Genomic DNA, 12,301 nt, shown 5'->3' on the forward strand with positions numbered 1-12,301 from the left:
GAACGTAGAGGTAGGGTGGGGAGAATCAAGAGTGGAACCCTTGCACAGATCAGCTCTGGTGGGGGGGGGGATGAAGCTAATGCTAATATCAACACAAATGTGTGTTCTAGCTAAACAATATGGATATATGTTTTTTTTCAGACTGGCAAATTAGATTGCTAGAGATGGATAGTTTGCACACAAGTAAATCATTTCTGTCTTTATATTATCAGAAGCGCCATTGACTCAAGCGGGGCGGGGGGAGGGAATACGCAATTTAAAACCCTACAAAGGGAATTCAAATCTTCTACATTCCTGCAAGCTGTACACAAGTCCAATGTACTGGTAGTCTAGTTAATTAGTTTTTGAGATGTTAATGCCTTCTTAATCATTGACTTAATAGTTTCGAATGGCTTCATAAGTTTTAGCTGCTGTCGTTTATTACTCAGGAAAATTAATTTAAATTAAAACATTTGTAAGGCAGATTTTTATGAGAATATTATGAACATCTTCATTGTCTGGGGAACAGGTGTGGGCTCATCAAAGATTCTTTCCCTTCTGGATCAATCTTTGCATAATGTTTTACAATAAAGGGAAAAAGGTACTTCATTGGGACAATGCATCTTTTAAAATTCTTCATAACAAAATAATAAACCAAAGCATGCATGACAAAACTGGTTACATTACAGAAGCTTTCCCAAGCATTTCGCTCCGTGGAAGATACAAAGCACATAATATAATTATACCTGGATTTTTAAAAAGAAACACTTTTGTTTTATTGTGCATGGAAATGTCTATTGATAAATGCATTTCTGAGTGGCTACGGAAGTATCTTGTTGCACATTAAGATATTTAGGCTTAATGTGCACATAGACATTTTTGTATGCATCAACTTTGCATCTTTTGCCCATTTACACTTCAACACAAATCTCACTGAAATGCTTTTTATACATGAAATTAACTCAGGACTTGCAAACTTTACCTGTTTTGGATGGCAAATAACCAACTGTGGAACTGATCCGTCAAAACTACTTCTGTTGATTATTTACCAGATTTGCCTCCCACAGGCTAGAATGAAGCTGATAATTAAGGCTGCAATCCTATGTGTAGTTTCTTGGGAGAAAGTTCCATTGAACTCAATGGAAGTTACATCCAAGTATCTATATACAAAATTGTGCCATAAGATAATTAGAACAAAGCCAAGATCCTTCCAAGAGTTTAGTTCCTCTACAGGTCTAGCTAACCTTGACAAAGGTTAGTTGCAAATTAATTAGGATATCAAGGATCAAATGGAGGAGAATGAAATACATATGCAGATATGGTTCAACCTAATGAAGAGGGTTCAACATTTCTGTTTCCAACCATAATGATGTGAGTGATTGAATGAATGTATGAATACATATATCTGCCTGACTTAGGAACTTTAGTCAGGTTTCCCCACTCCAGTTATCAGGGAATGGGGATCCAGTTCTCTGCATGACTTATTGACTCTCCTTAAAACTAGAAAAATAACAAAAAAATTCAAATTTGGCATTTGTATAATTTTGACGTGATTCATTCCACAGAGATGATAGGTTTTAGCTAAAGATGGCATCAAGTAGAACTCACTGGGGAGACCATTCTCCAATCTGGGAGCCACAAATAAAAAGGCTCCCTGAGAGATTTTGTGAGTTATCATCTCAGTCCTTGCCAGAGACAGACAGGACTCATCACCATCATAAGCTTCATGAGTGGTTTTGTTGGTCATACATTTTAAAAAAAATTGAATTTAAATAAAAGGAATGAGAAAAATAATAATATGGGAGCTAGGTATTTCTCTTCTTTTGTTTGATGTGGTTCCTACTTCAGCGTACCTGTTTAAACTATAATACTTCATTGTAATATTGCTTCCTTATTTTTTTTTTTGTTTGTCTAGATTTTGGCAGTATAAGTTTTACAGTAGTGAAGGGTTCTTTTTTCTGCATTTCAGGATGCACAATGAAGGCTGGTTATTGGATATATTCAAAAGGATTCAGAGCGATGAGGCAACTTTATTTGTTCCATTTGACTTGGAAATCTCCAACCAAGAGTTGAGCTACATTGTGAAAAAGGCAGAACAGTGGAGAGGAATCAATGGTGAAAAACGAAAAGTGAGTAGAATAATATACCATCAGAGCTTTGCCGCATGTTGGTTCAGGGGTATCTTTAACTTCTTTTTTATTAAAAAGTTGATTCATCTTTGAATGATATAGGGATGTTTGAGGAATTCATTTGTTAATTCTGGTATGAACTGACCCAATCCACATACCGTATTTACTCGAATGTAATGCGCATTTTTTTTTTTGGCCAAACTACGTCGCAAAAATTAGGACGCACATTAGATTTGATGGTGCCAGCAAATACTTTTTTGGTTTCAAGGTTTCGAAAGTTGAGGTGCGCATTAGATTCGATGGCATATTAGATTCAAGTAAATACAGTAGGGTATCATGAAAGTTCAGAAACTGGGTTTATAAATTAGTCAGTGAAATGTCCAGTATTAAGACCAATGACATTAAAAGGCATGATGAGGACAAGCTGGCCACTGAACTGACTCTGGGATCTGATCAGGGAGAATCACCTAAAGGCAGTTATCAGGAATCAGGACATGGGAGAGGAAACTGGCTCAAGGAGGCCACTTCATGGTCCACTTACTATAGATCAACACACACTTACCTGGTCGTAAGTCTAACTCACCTCAGTTGGACTTTTATCTGAGATGCACTGGGCCACAATGTTAATGTAGTTAAGTGAACCTGCGAAAGGTTTCAGTTTTCAGGAAATCCCCTAAACATGTAGACCAGCCCAGAAATTTGTTGGTGGGTTAGGTAGGGCAGTGACACTTCCATCATTTGGCTGGTTAATATGGAGGCAGTGGGAGTGAAAAACTAGTAAATGTGGAGATTCTGTCTAATAAAATAGCACTGCAGCTAAAAGGATGCAAAGTCTGTAAAGCTTTAACTGAGAAAGATCAGCAGTTTGTATAAATATATGGCCTCACTTGTCACTGCTATAAACATCTGGTGCTGTTCTAATTATTTTCCAGTTTCTTTCTCAATGAGAGTTTTGACCCTGGAAAACATAATAAAAAGGTGAATGTGTCAATTGAACAAGCAGATACTGTACACTTAGCCGTTTGTGAAGTCATTAGTGCCTGAAATTCTCCTTTGTAAATTTGGGTGCTTAATATTCTCTGGATGCTCTCTCAATGCTCAAATATTTGGTGAATATTTTAGTATTTGGAATTTGAAGTCCATTGATATCTGGTTTAAATGTTTAATATCTGACCATCAACATTTGTGGAAATCAGCATTTGTCAGTATTTAGCACCTGGTATGTAACAGGAGATTGTGGTAGTTTTCAAACTTTCTACCTTCAGGGGAAATTTTATCTTTAGGAAATGCTTTCCACACATATTTGCCTGACAAAGGACTTCAACCTCTTTCAGAATAAACTCAGTATGCACTCAGTTCACCATAAGAGCTTTCTAGGAAAGATCTGGGAGATTAAAGGAAAGTTCAAGGATGTCCGTATTTTTAAGAGAGGAGCAAAATGAAGCCAGGAAGTTCAAACCCAGTCAGCCAACTTTAGTTTAGTTCACAATACAACCACTGGGTTGCATCCAACTATGGATGTTCATTAATTTCAATGGATCTACTCTGAGTAGGACTAGCATTAGCTACAGTTCAGCATCTGTCATCTGAAGGGCAACAAAATCCCCAATAAGGACCATCTTCTCTTATTGAACCAATCATATTAAACCTTATTTCTACTTTGTATGTAATGATAGTTCTGTGAGTGGTATATATTAGTGATGGGCAAACTTACCTTGTCACAATCCAAATGCCTGCAAAGAAGGCATCATGACTTCCAGGACTCACAACCATGATGGAAATTTGAAAGAATTTCTGTTAGAAAATCCATCTCAGATGAACTTTCCCCAGAACAGAGCACAGCTCTGGAACCTTCTCTAGTCTGAAGGACGAATCTATTTACATCATTACAAATCTATGGACACTGATCTTGACCTTTTCTGTTCCTTCCTTGTATTTATTTTATTGATTTATATCCCATCCTTCACAGCTTCCCAGGGCAGCTTGATTATTGTGCTCAATAATGCATGACTAGGTCTTATTTGGAAGCAATCCATTGCGTGATGTTCCTGAACAGACACTGTGGAAATCTGTGTTTCTGGAGCATTGGAAAGCACCGAGGTGAAATCAGGAAGCAAAGCTCCCATCAGCATCCACCGTGTTCTCCCTTTTGTTCACATTCCTTCTTTGGATCCTTCCCTTCTCTGTACCTTGAGACCCTCCCCTAATACCAATGCAATTCTTGCAGTGCTGAAGCAACATCTTGTTTTGGAAATCTTCCATTGCTGTTGCTGCAGCAGCTTGTGCCTCCCATAATAAGGTTCCCAGGGCAGCTTCTTAAGGACAGGAAACCCCTCCCTATTTTGGATATCCTTGTTTACATATAACACCTTTATTCTCGCACCAAAGTAAACTTCATAAGACACACAAAACACTCCACATCACTGCTGGCATCAGGATGAGGACTTGCCCAGCAACGCACAACTTCAATGGCCACAGCCCTTCCTCTTTTGCCCTCAGGAGGAGCCTGCTTTTGATTCTATGCCACACTTGGCTTGTTGGTTTGGCTTCCTCTGCCCTCTCAGACTTGAGCCCCCTGATAAGGAATATTGATGGTGCTGACGACACATTCGCCCCCTAGAATTGGTGCACCTGTCTACAGGTAACAAAAGAGGCCACTTCCTTCCATGAGAAACAGTTGGCTCTGGAGTGCTGAACAAAGGCTGGTGGATTTTAAGCCAACACAACACTAGTAAGGGGACTGTGGGTGTCGTGGGCATAAGACCAGCTTAATTTATATATTAAATATTGGGATTTGGCTGAGAGTGGGGTGAATAACTGCCAAATCTGAAATAGAGTTAGGGAAGGACTAATCAATGGAATGTGAGCAAGCAATTAAGTAGTTCAGGCTGCAATCCTGTGCACACTTACCTGGGAGTCAGTCCTATTTGATCCGATTGGACTTCTGTATAGGGTTACACGTCATGCCTTGTTGATTTCAGTGGGATTCAGTGTCTCTGAATTATTTCTTGTCCTTATCTGCTTGCTTCCGATTTTTATTCTCTAGATTTTAAAAATTGCCTTGTAACGGCATACTTTAAAATATGCTTAATTTCCCTTTATTAAACTGATAAATGCAGCAGTCGAGGATACATTTACAGTATAATGAGAATTTAAGGCTTTTCTATTTCATAATTTTTACATTGTTCAGACAAGCAATTTGTCATTGGCAGAAAGACAGCCATACCATAATTTTCAAAAGTATTTTTAGCCATCCATTAAATAGGAAAAAAGGTCACTTTCTGTAGTCAAGAATCACTCTATTAAAGTAATTTGCCAACATGCAAATGTTGTCACATTCCCATCATTAAGTATTTATCAAAAGGGGTTTTTAATTTTTTTAAGAGAATATATATTAATAAATAGGCAGCTAGCAGCTGGAACTGGAAGTCATATTTTGCAACTCTAATGTTTTTTACATCCTTAATTAGATAGCATAAGGTTGATATGATTAGGTCAGGATGAAGTGTTTTTCATTAAACCAAATTTTAGAAGTTGTATTCATGATTCACCCTTGCAATTAAATAATGGGACAATGAATTTTATATCATTGACCTAATTATTCCCCCATGGAAATGTATACATTTAATCAATGTGTGCCTTAGGACCTTCATTAGCAACAATGGGATAATAATATTTTGAAGTACATAGATTGCATGTCTACAAATGTATTTGTGTTCTAATTGTTGGTGAATGAGGTGAATATTGAATGGGATTTCAGTTTGAGACCAAATTCATTTACACTGTAATTTCCTCATGCCTACTCAGATGTAAGTCCCACTGAGTGCAATGGAACTTAGTCCCAGGTAAGTGTCTGTAGGGTTGCAGTCTCACTGTGATGCATACCATGGGGTAACCCTAGACATATATGACCGTCATTTGTCACCGTGCCTGAACTGTGGCATTTAATTCCCCATTCATACATAATCATGTCACATGAAAAGTACTGTAGCTAGACTGTCTACCATTTCCCAAGGTATCGACACCTTGAACAGTGGTGGGGAACCTGTGACCCTCCCAATGTTTTTGTTGTTTAGTTGTTTAGTTGTATCTGACTCTTCGTGACCCATGGACCAGAGCATGCCAGGCACTCCTGTCTTCCACTGCCTCCCGCAGTTTGGTCAGACTCATGCTGGTAGTTTCGAGAACACTGCCCAACCATCTCATCCTCTGTCATCCTCTTCTCCTTGTGCCCTCCATCTTTCCCAACATCAGGGTCTTTTTCCAGGGGGTCTTCTCTTCTCATGAGGTGGCCAAAGTATTGGAGCCTCAGCTTCAGGATCTGTCCTTCCAGTGAGCACTCAGGGCTGATTTCCTTAAGAATGGATAGGTTTGATCTTCTTGCAGTCCATGGGACTCTCAAGAGTCTCCTCCAGCACCGTAATTCAAAAGCATCCCATTATCCCTAAATACTGGCAAAGTTGGCTGGGGCTGATAAGTGTTGAAGTCCAGCAACATTTGGACGGCCACTACTGCATACTTGGACAGAGAAGGGAAGGACTGAGGCAGTGGTGCGGTCAGGGTGCTGCAAATGCACTGGTGGCGTCAATCCTGCTGGCATGTTTGCACCATGCCAAACCTTGCTGCCATCTTGACATCTCCCCATCTCCATTCTCATATGCAGTTGCACCTTGGCTGAAGGGAAGTCAGGCCAGTGCTTGCAGCTGGATCCTAAGCACTTTTGTTGGAACCAAATCCCATTTGGTTCCATGGAGTTCCTAGTAAGTCTTATCATATAATTTTCTTGGGAGGAATTTTGTCCAATGAAAACACTGAGATGAACCTGAAAATATCAGTGACTCAATTCAAAGCACAAGCTCTTCATGTATGCAGAATTTCCAACTCAGTTTCTTTGAAATCCTTGAACGATATGGCTTGAACGTTGCCTCCTCAAAGATAACAGGACAATTGCTCCTGGAAACAAGACTGATTCATGAGACTAGGGCTAATTTTCTAATTCTAAAATGATATTATAGCAAACCATAAAAAATTAGCCGGCAGTAATTTTTTTGAAAAGAAAATATATTTGTAATTAGGTTGAACACACAAAATTACTTGGGGGCCTATTATCGACACCATTTTTGGCACTTTACACTAATTTGCATTTATTACTCTCAGGCCAACTTGTTAATATGTTAATAAATAAGTCATTAATATATGTTATTTAATTGCCACCTATTTATTCCTCCTCCATAATGCATTAATTACCTGTTAATAGTTAAGGGCAAAATCCTTGCATTGGAAAGGATCTCATGTTGCCTTCCATCGTTCAGTTGCAAGAGATATCCTTGTGATAATCAAGTCCAATAAATTCAATATGGCTTTTCAAGGATTTGGAGAACTTCATAAATGGGTCCTCCAAATCTACGTTGGGCATGTTCCATGCAAGTATCCAGACAGGGTACTGATTTTTCTACTGCATTTTTTCCTCTTTTGCTGCCAATGGTGCACTCCAGGTTTTGTTTAAGAGAGGGAGGGAGGGAGAGAGAGAGGGAGAGAGCACACCAGGCTCCTAGCGGTGATATTTGCAGAGAAAAACTGAAACCCTAAAAATAAAGAATGCAGTGCTTTGCCAAGTGCAGTCAATCTTTATTTATGGATTTCACCACTTTGCAAAAAGAAATTAGAAAAGGAATGCCATCACAACTGAATAAAGTATTACAAATAATTTAGAATCAAAAATTAAAGCTATGCAAAAAATAATGTACAGCAAAAAATATTACCCTATTTTTTAAAAAAAATCATTTGGTTATTTTCATTTAATTTTTGCAGCAGCGTAGCAAATGTATTTGCTGAATATGCAACCTTATAGAAAAACCATATGATTTTCTTGTTAGCTGAACTAGATGGTTTCCCTTTTCAATCATGGGACATAGGCATGGGGCAAAGGCAGTTTGATCCAAGCAAAGCAACGAAAGTCACACACCAACATGGTGCCAGGCACAGTGTAGAGAAGGGTTTGCCCTTTGGGTTCCCTCAAGCATGCTGCCATCTTTGCTATATATTCAGTGACACTCACCTCTTAAAAGTAAGAAAGGGGGGGAAGGGTGAGGAAAAGAAAATGAAAACCATGATTATAAACAATCAGTCACTAATATTAGCTTTCATTTCCCTGTGGCCCAGTAATCAGAAAAAGTGAATATCTTTAAGAGGTGGGAGAGCAGCTTTGAGTGGCACCTGGAATTAACTAGACCAGTGTGGCAAAGATCTCTGCCATTAAATTCTTGGTTCAAAATCTACAAACACTTCTCCTTTTTTTACATCTGTGTATAAGGGAAAATAGAGATTAGGAGAAGAAAATTAAATGCAGGCTGGACAAAAAACAAGATTCATTTGCCCATAAAACATGTTAGGAAGTTTAAAAACATTTTAACAGCTGTGCACACACAAAGGACTACTTTAATCAATTATCATAATGAAGAATGAATGTTGCCCACCAGTAACCTAATGGAAACAGACTTGCAGAATGCAGCTGCTGTTTGACTCTGCACAGTCCTATGTTGGTGGCATGATTTCCTATTTTATGAATATTGAGGAAGGGAACAGAATAAAACATGGCTTAAAATGGTTATATAAAATACTCCAAGCCATAGATTCCTGCATCCCCAGATCAGATGATTGCATGGTAGTATGTCTGTGGAAGAAAAATAAATATGAGAGAAAGAGAGAGAGAGAGAGAGAGAGAGAGAGAGAGAGAGCAAGCAACAGCTCTCAGGAGCTGCTCACAGCATCCTTCACTTTGCCACATGATATCCAATACAATGTGCAGCCGTTCCACACTACAAACTCTGGCAAAATGAAATGTCATGGTGAAACACAACGGGGTTTTGTTTAGGGGGGAAAAAAACATTTGTGAATTTGATGTTGATGGAGACATTTTCATTGCTTGCCACTCATTTAAATTTAAGGAAAACTATGAAAATGTTAGGAACATTTAGGTTTCTGAAATTTGCTGGTGATCCTTGAAAAAAAAAAAGATACTTGAAAATCCATAATGAGCACATTAATTATGTAGAAGCAGTGATGCAGAAGAACCTAATTAATTGTCGTCTTGTCAGCCTTCTGATTCCCATACCTGGAAGGGAGGTGTTAATTTCCACAATACTTAGGCATATATGCAAACTGTTTCACCAGAGCACTTTGAGTGGTGGCAAAGGAGAAACGCACTCTTCTGTCATTTTTTCTCTCCTCTGCAGTAATTAATGGGACGTTCTGTTGACATGAGCTAATAGCTTTTGATCAGGGCCTGCCTGTCTGTTGGGCAAATGAAATATTTGTTCCAGTGGTGGAGGCAGCAAGCATACCTGGGAGAACAAGTAGCCGTTGCCAGTGCTGATGCCAAAGGCAGCCAAGCCCCGAGAAGGGGAGCCCCATTGATTGCATCTACTGGTCAACAATTATATGCTAAATTGTTCCCCCCTATTTCTGGGTTAGAAGATGAGGCATTGTGCATACTCAGATCAAGGTGATAAAAGGATAGTGGGCTGGTGGGACATGGATCTAGGGAAAAATGGGAAGGGGACAATATATGCTACTGAAGGATGAATAGGTATGAAAGAAAACATTAGTGCAAACTTACAACAGGAACAGCATGCCAGTAAACAGCCTTCAGGGAATCCGATCCCTCCCATGGTGGGCAGCCAAGAAGTCGATAACAAGAAGAGTTCTTACCAAGTCCTTTATTCAATATTCACAGATAGAGGCTTTGAAAAATGCCTCTCCATTGCAGTAATGGTGTTGCTCTGAGTAATCTCCTCCACCACTCATATGGTGGTTGTGTAAGGCCCTTTGTCTGCTTGCTTTCTGCTCTCTCACTTTCACAGCCCTCCTGTCTGGAAGGGGGGGTCTGGAATGCTTTCTAATGATAACGTGTCAGCCAGCTGTTCTGGCTCTGCTGCTCCCACCTCCTCTCTCTCCATTATCTCCCAGCTCTGTCCTTATTCTGTCTCAGAGTCATGACCACCGTTGTAATTATACCATCCTCCTCTTCTTGGGAAGGTTCAGAAGGAGGGGGCGGCGGCCTCCACCATTCCTCTTCAGTCCAGTCCCTGACACACAGGATGCTTCACATATTTGGGCCGCATGAGGTGTGACTTGTACCCAGTGGCTACTCATTCCATTCCACTTCTCAAGGTTGAATTAGATATGTATGACAGAAGGAAACCTGAGGGAGATGACATGCATAGAAACGCAACATATTAAAGGTTTGCTCATGCCCCCTTCATGCCCCCTCAGGCGATCCCTGAGGTATCCCAGAGCTAAGTTGTTCAGAGCTTTGTAAATCAATACAGGACCCTTGAACCTGGCTTGGTAGCAGATGGGCAGCCGGTGCAGCTGTTTTAACAATGGTGTCTCATATTCTTGATCAGAAACTCCCATTGGAAATCTGGTTTCAGCATTCTGCACCAGCTGGAGCTTCCAAACCAAGCCAAAGGGCAGCCCCACATAGAGTGTGTTACAGTAATCTAGCCTCAAGGTAACCAATGCATGGACTACAGCACTACAGCAGGGCTGGCCCAAGACATTTTAGCACCTGAGGTGAACCACAAAATGGCACCCCCTCCATGCCAAAGAAGAAGGAATGAGTGAAGTTCTACATCAGGCTCAAGGGAGCAATAGAGATTGACATCAGGATCTGCTGCTGTTGTGGATCCTGGTGCCTGAAGCAGTTGTCTCACCTTGCCTCATGAGTGAGCCAGCCCTGGACTACAGTGGTCAGGCTATCCCTGTCTAGGAATGGTTATAGTTGGCAAACTAGACAAAGCTGGTAAAAGGCACTCCTGGCCATAGAGGACACTTGAGCCCCTATTGATAAAGTATCCAAGAGTGTCCCCAAACTATGCCCTTGCTGCTTCAAAGGGAGTGCAACCAGAACAGGTGACTTGCCAATTTCCCAAACATGGGAACCACCAACCCAAAGAGCCTCCATCTCCCCAGGATCAAAACACAGTTTATTGGACCTCATCCAGTCCACCACTGCATCCAGGCATCAGTTCTCATAGGTCATGAATTTGATTTTGAGTATCTTCTTCATGATGAGCTACTGTTCTTCCCAGGCTTTAAGATGTGCTAATAAAGTCCTGCTCTGAATTTCAGCACTTACTGACTTTAGGTTGATCTAAAAAATGAAGAGGCGTTTTAGTGTGTGAGCTCCAGAATGATGGAATTCCCTTTTCCCAGAGTGTTGGAGAGCATGCTCTTTTTCTTTTTCGCTTTCCTTCCTGGTTTAAGAAAGGAAAACACACATGTTTAGGCTGTGGGTATACAAGCACCCAACAGCTTGCCCTGAGAGTGAATCCAACCTTTCATATGCTTCAAAAGATAGCTGTGCCAGCAAGACGATTCTGCCAGCATATTTTCCTACTGGGATTTATGGAGTGGGGATGAAGTAGAAGAATCCCTATGATCCCTAGTGGTAAGAGATGTTGCCAGCATCACCACACTAATAGCATCTTCTTTCCAGAATATTGCATGGGAAGGAGAGATGCCTGCTTGCTTCTCCATCATAAGCTCTAAGACACATTCCCCTCCCTGTTGGGAAAGGGATGGGATATAAAGGCCAGTGGAAGTGGAATTGAAGTAGGGAGCCCACTCAAAGTAAACTACACATGTCTTGAGTCTGCTCACAAGAATGACAGCAGGGCTGCTCAAATTAGTTTAGGCACACTTTTGGAAAAAACATATCCCTTTTATATTTATGTCTAGCCTTTGTGAGCTTGGCGTACGTTGTTAGGGTTAATTATTGTGGATTTCAGCACTGCTATCCTAATAGCTTTTTTAAACTGTTTAGCCACCTTGAGAATCGTTGGTTGAATGGTGGTCTAGAAATAAATAAATGGGTTTCTGGTCTTGTATGAAGACCACTTGTGATCACTGACAAACCTTGAAAATCCACACTGAATAACATTTAGTCACAATTCTTCTTTAGTCACAATTTTTTCAGGTGTGCCTGCCTTCAGATGCTTGGAAGAAATAGCTCAATGACAATCAGGGATTTGCTTGCTGGTTGTCAAGGCTATAGAAAACAATCCATTGCATTTGCTCTCAGGGTGGAGCACTGAACACATTTCATCCAATATCATCTTACTTACATTAATATTTGATTCATAGGCATCCTGTCCACAGAGATTAATTAGCAAGCAGGTCTGAAGTGT

General features: G+C 40.2%; 1 protein-coding gene across 1 annotated transcript in view; it reads left to right on the forward strand.

The window, feature by feature from the left end:
• The window catches only part of LOC310714293 (uncharacterized protein), an 81,687-nt gene that overhangs the window by 48,711 nt on the left and 20,675 nt on the right, over positions 1-12,301 (forward strand). The window contains exon 8 of the mRNA XM_083519649.1: positions 1,949-2,108. Within this exon, the coding sequence (XP_083375775.1) occupies positions 1,949-2,108 (160 nt within the window). The remainder of the gene's footprint in view (positions 1-1,948; positions 2,109-12,301) is intronic.

The sequence above is a fragment of the Podarcis liolepis genome, assembly GCF_965112155.1.
Source record: "Podarcis liolepis genome assembly, chromosome: 8".
Taxonomy (NCBI): Eukaryota; Metazoa; Chordata; class Lepidosauria; order Squamata; family Lacertidae; genus Podarcis; species Podarcis liolepis.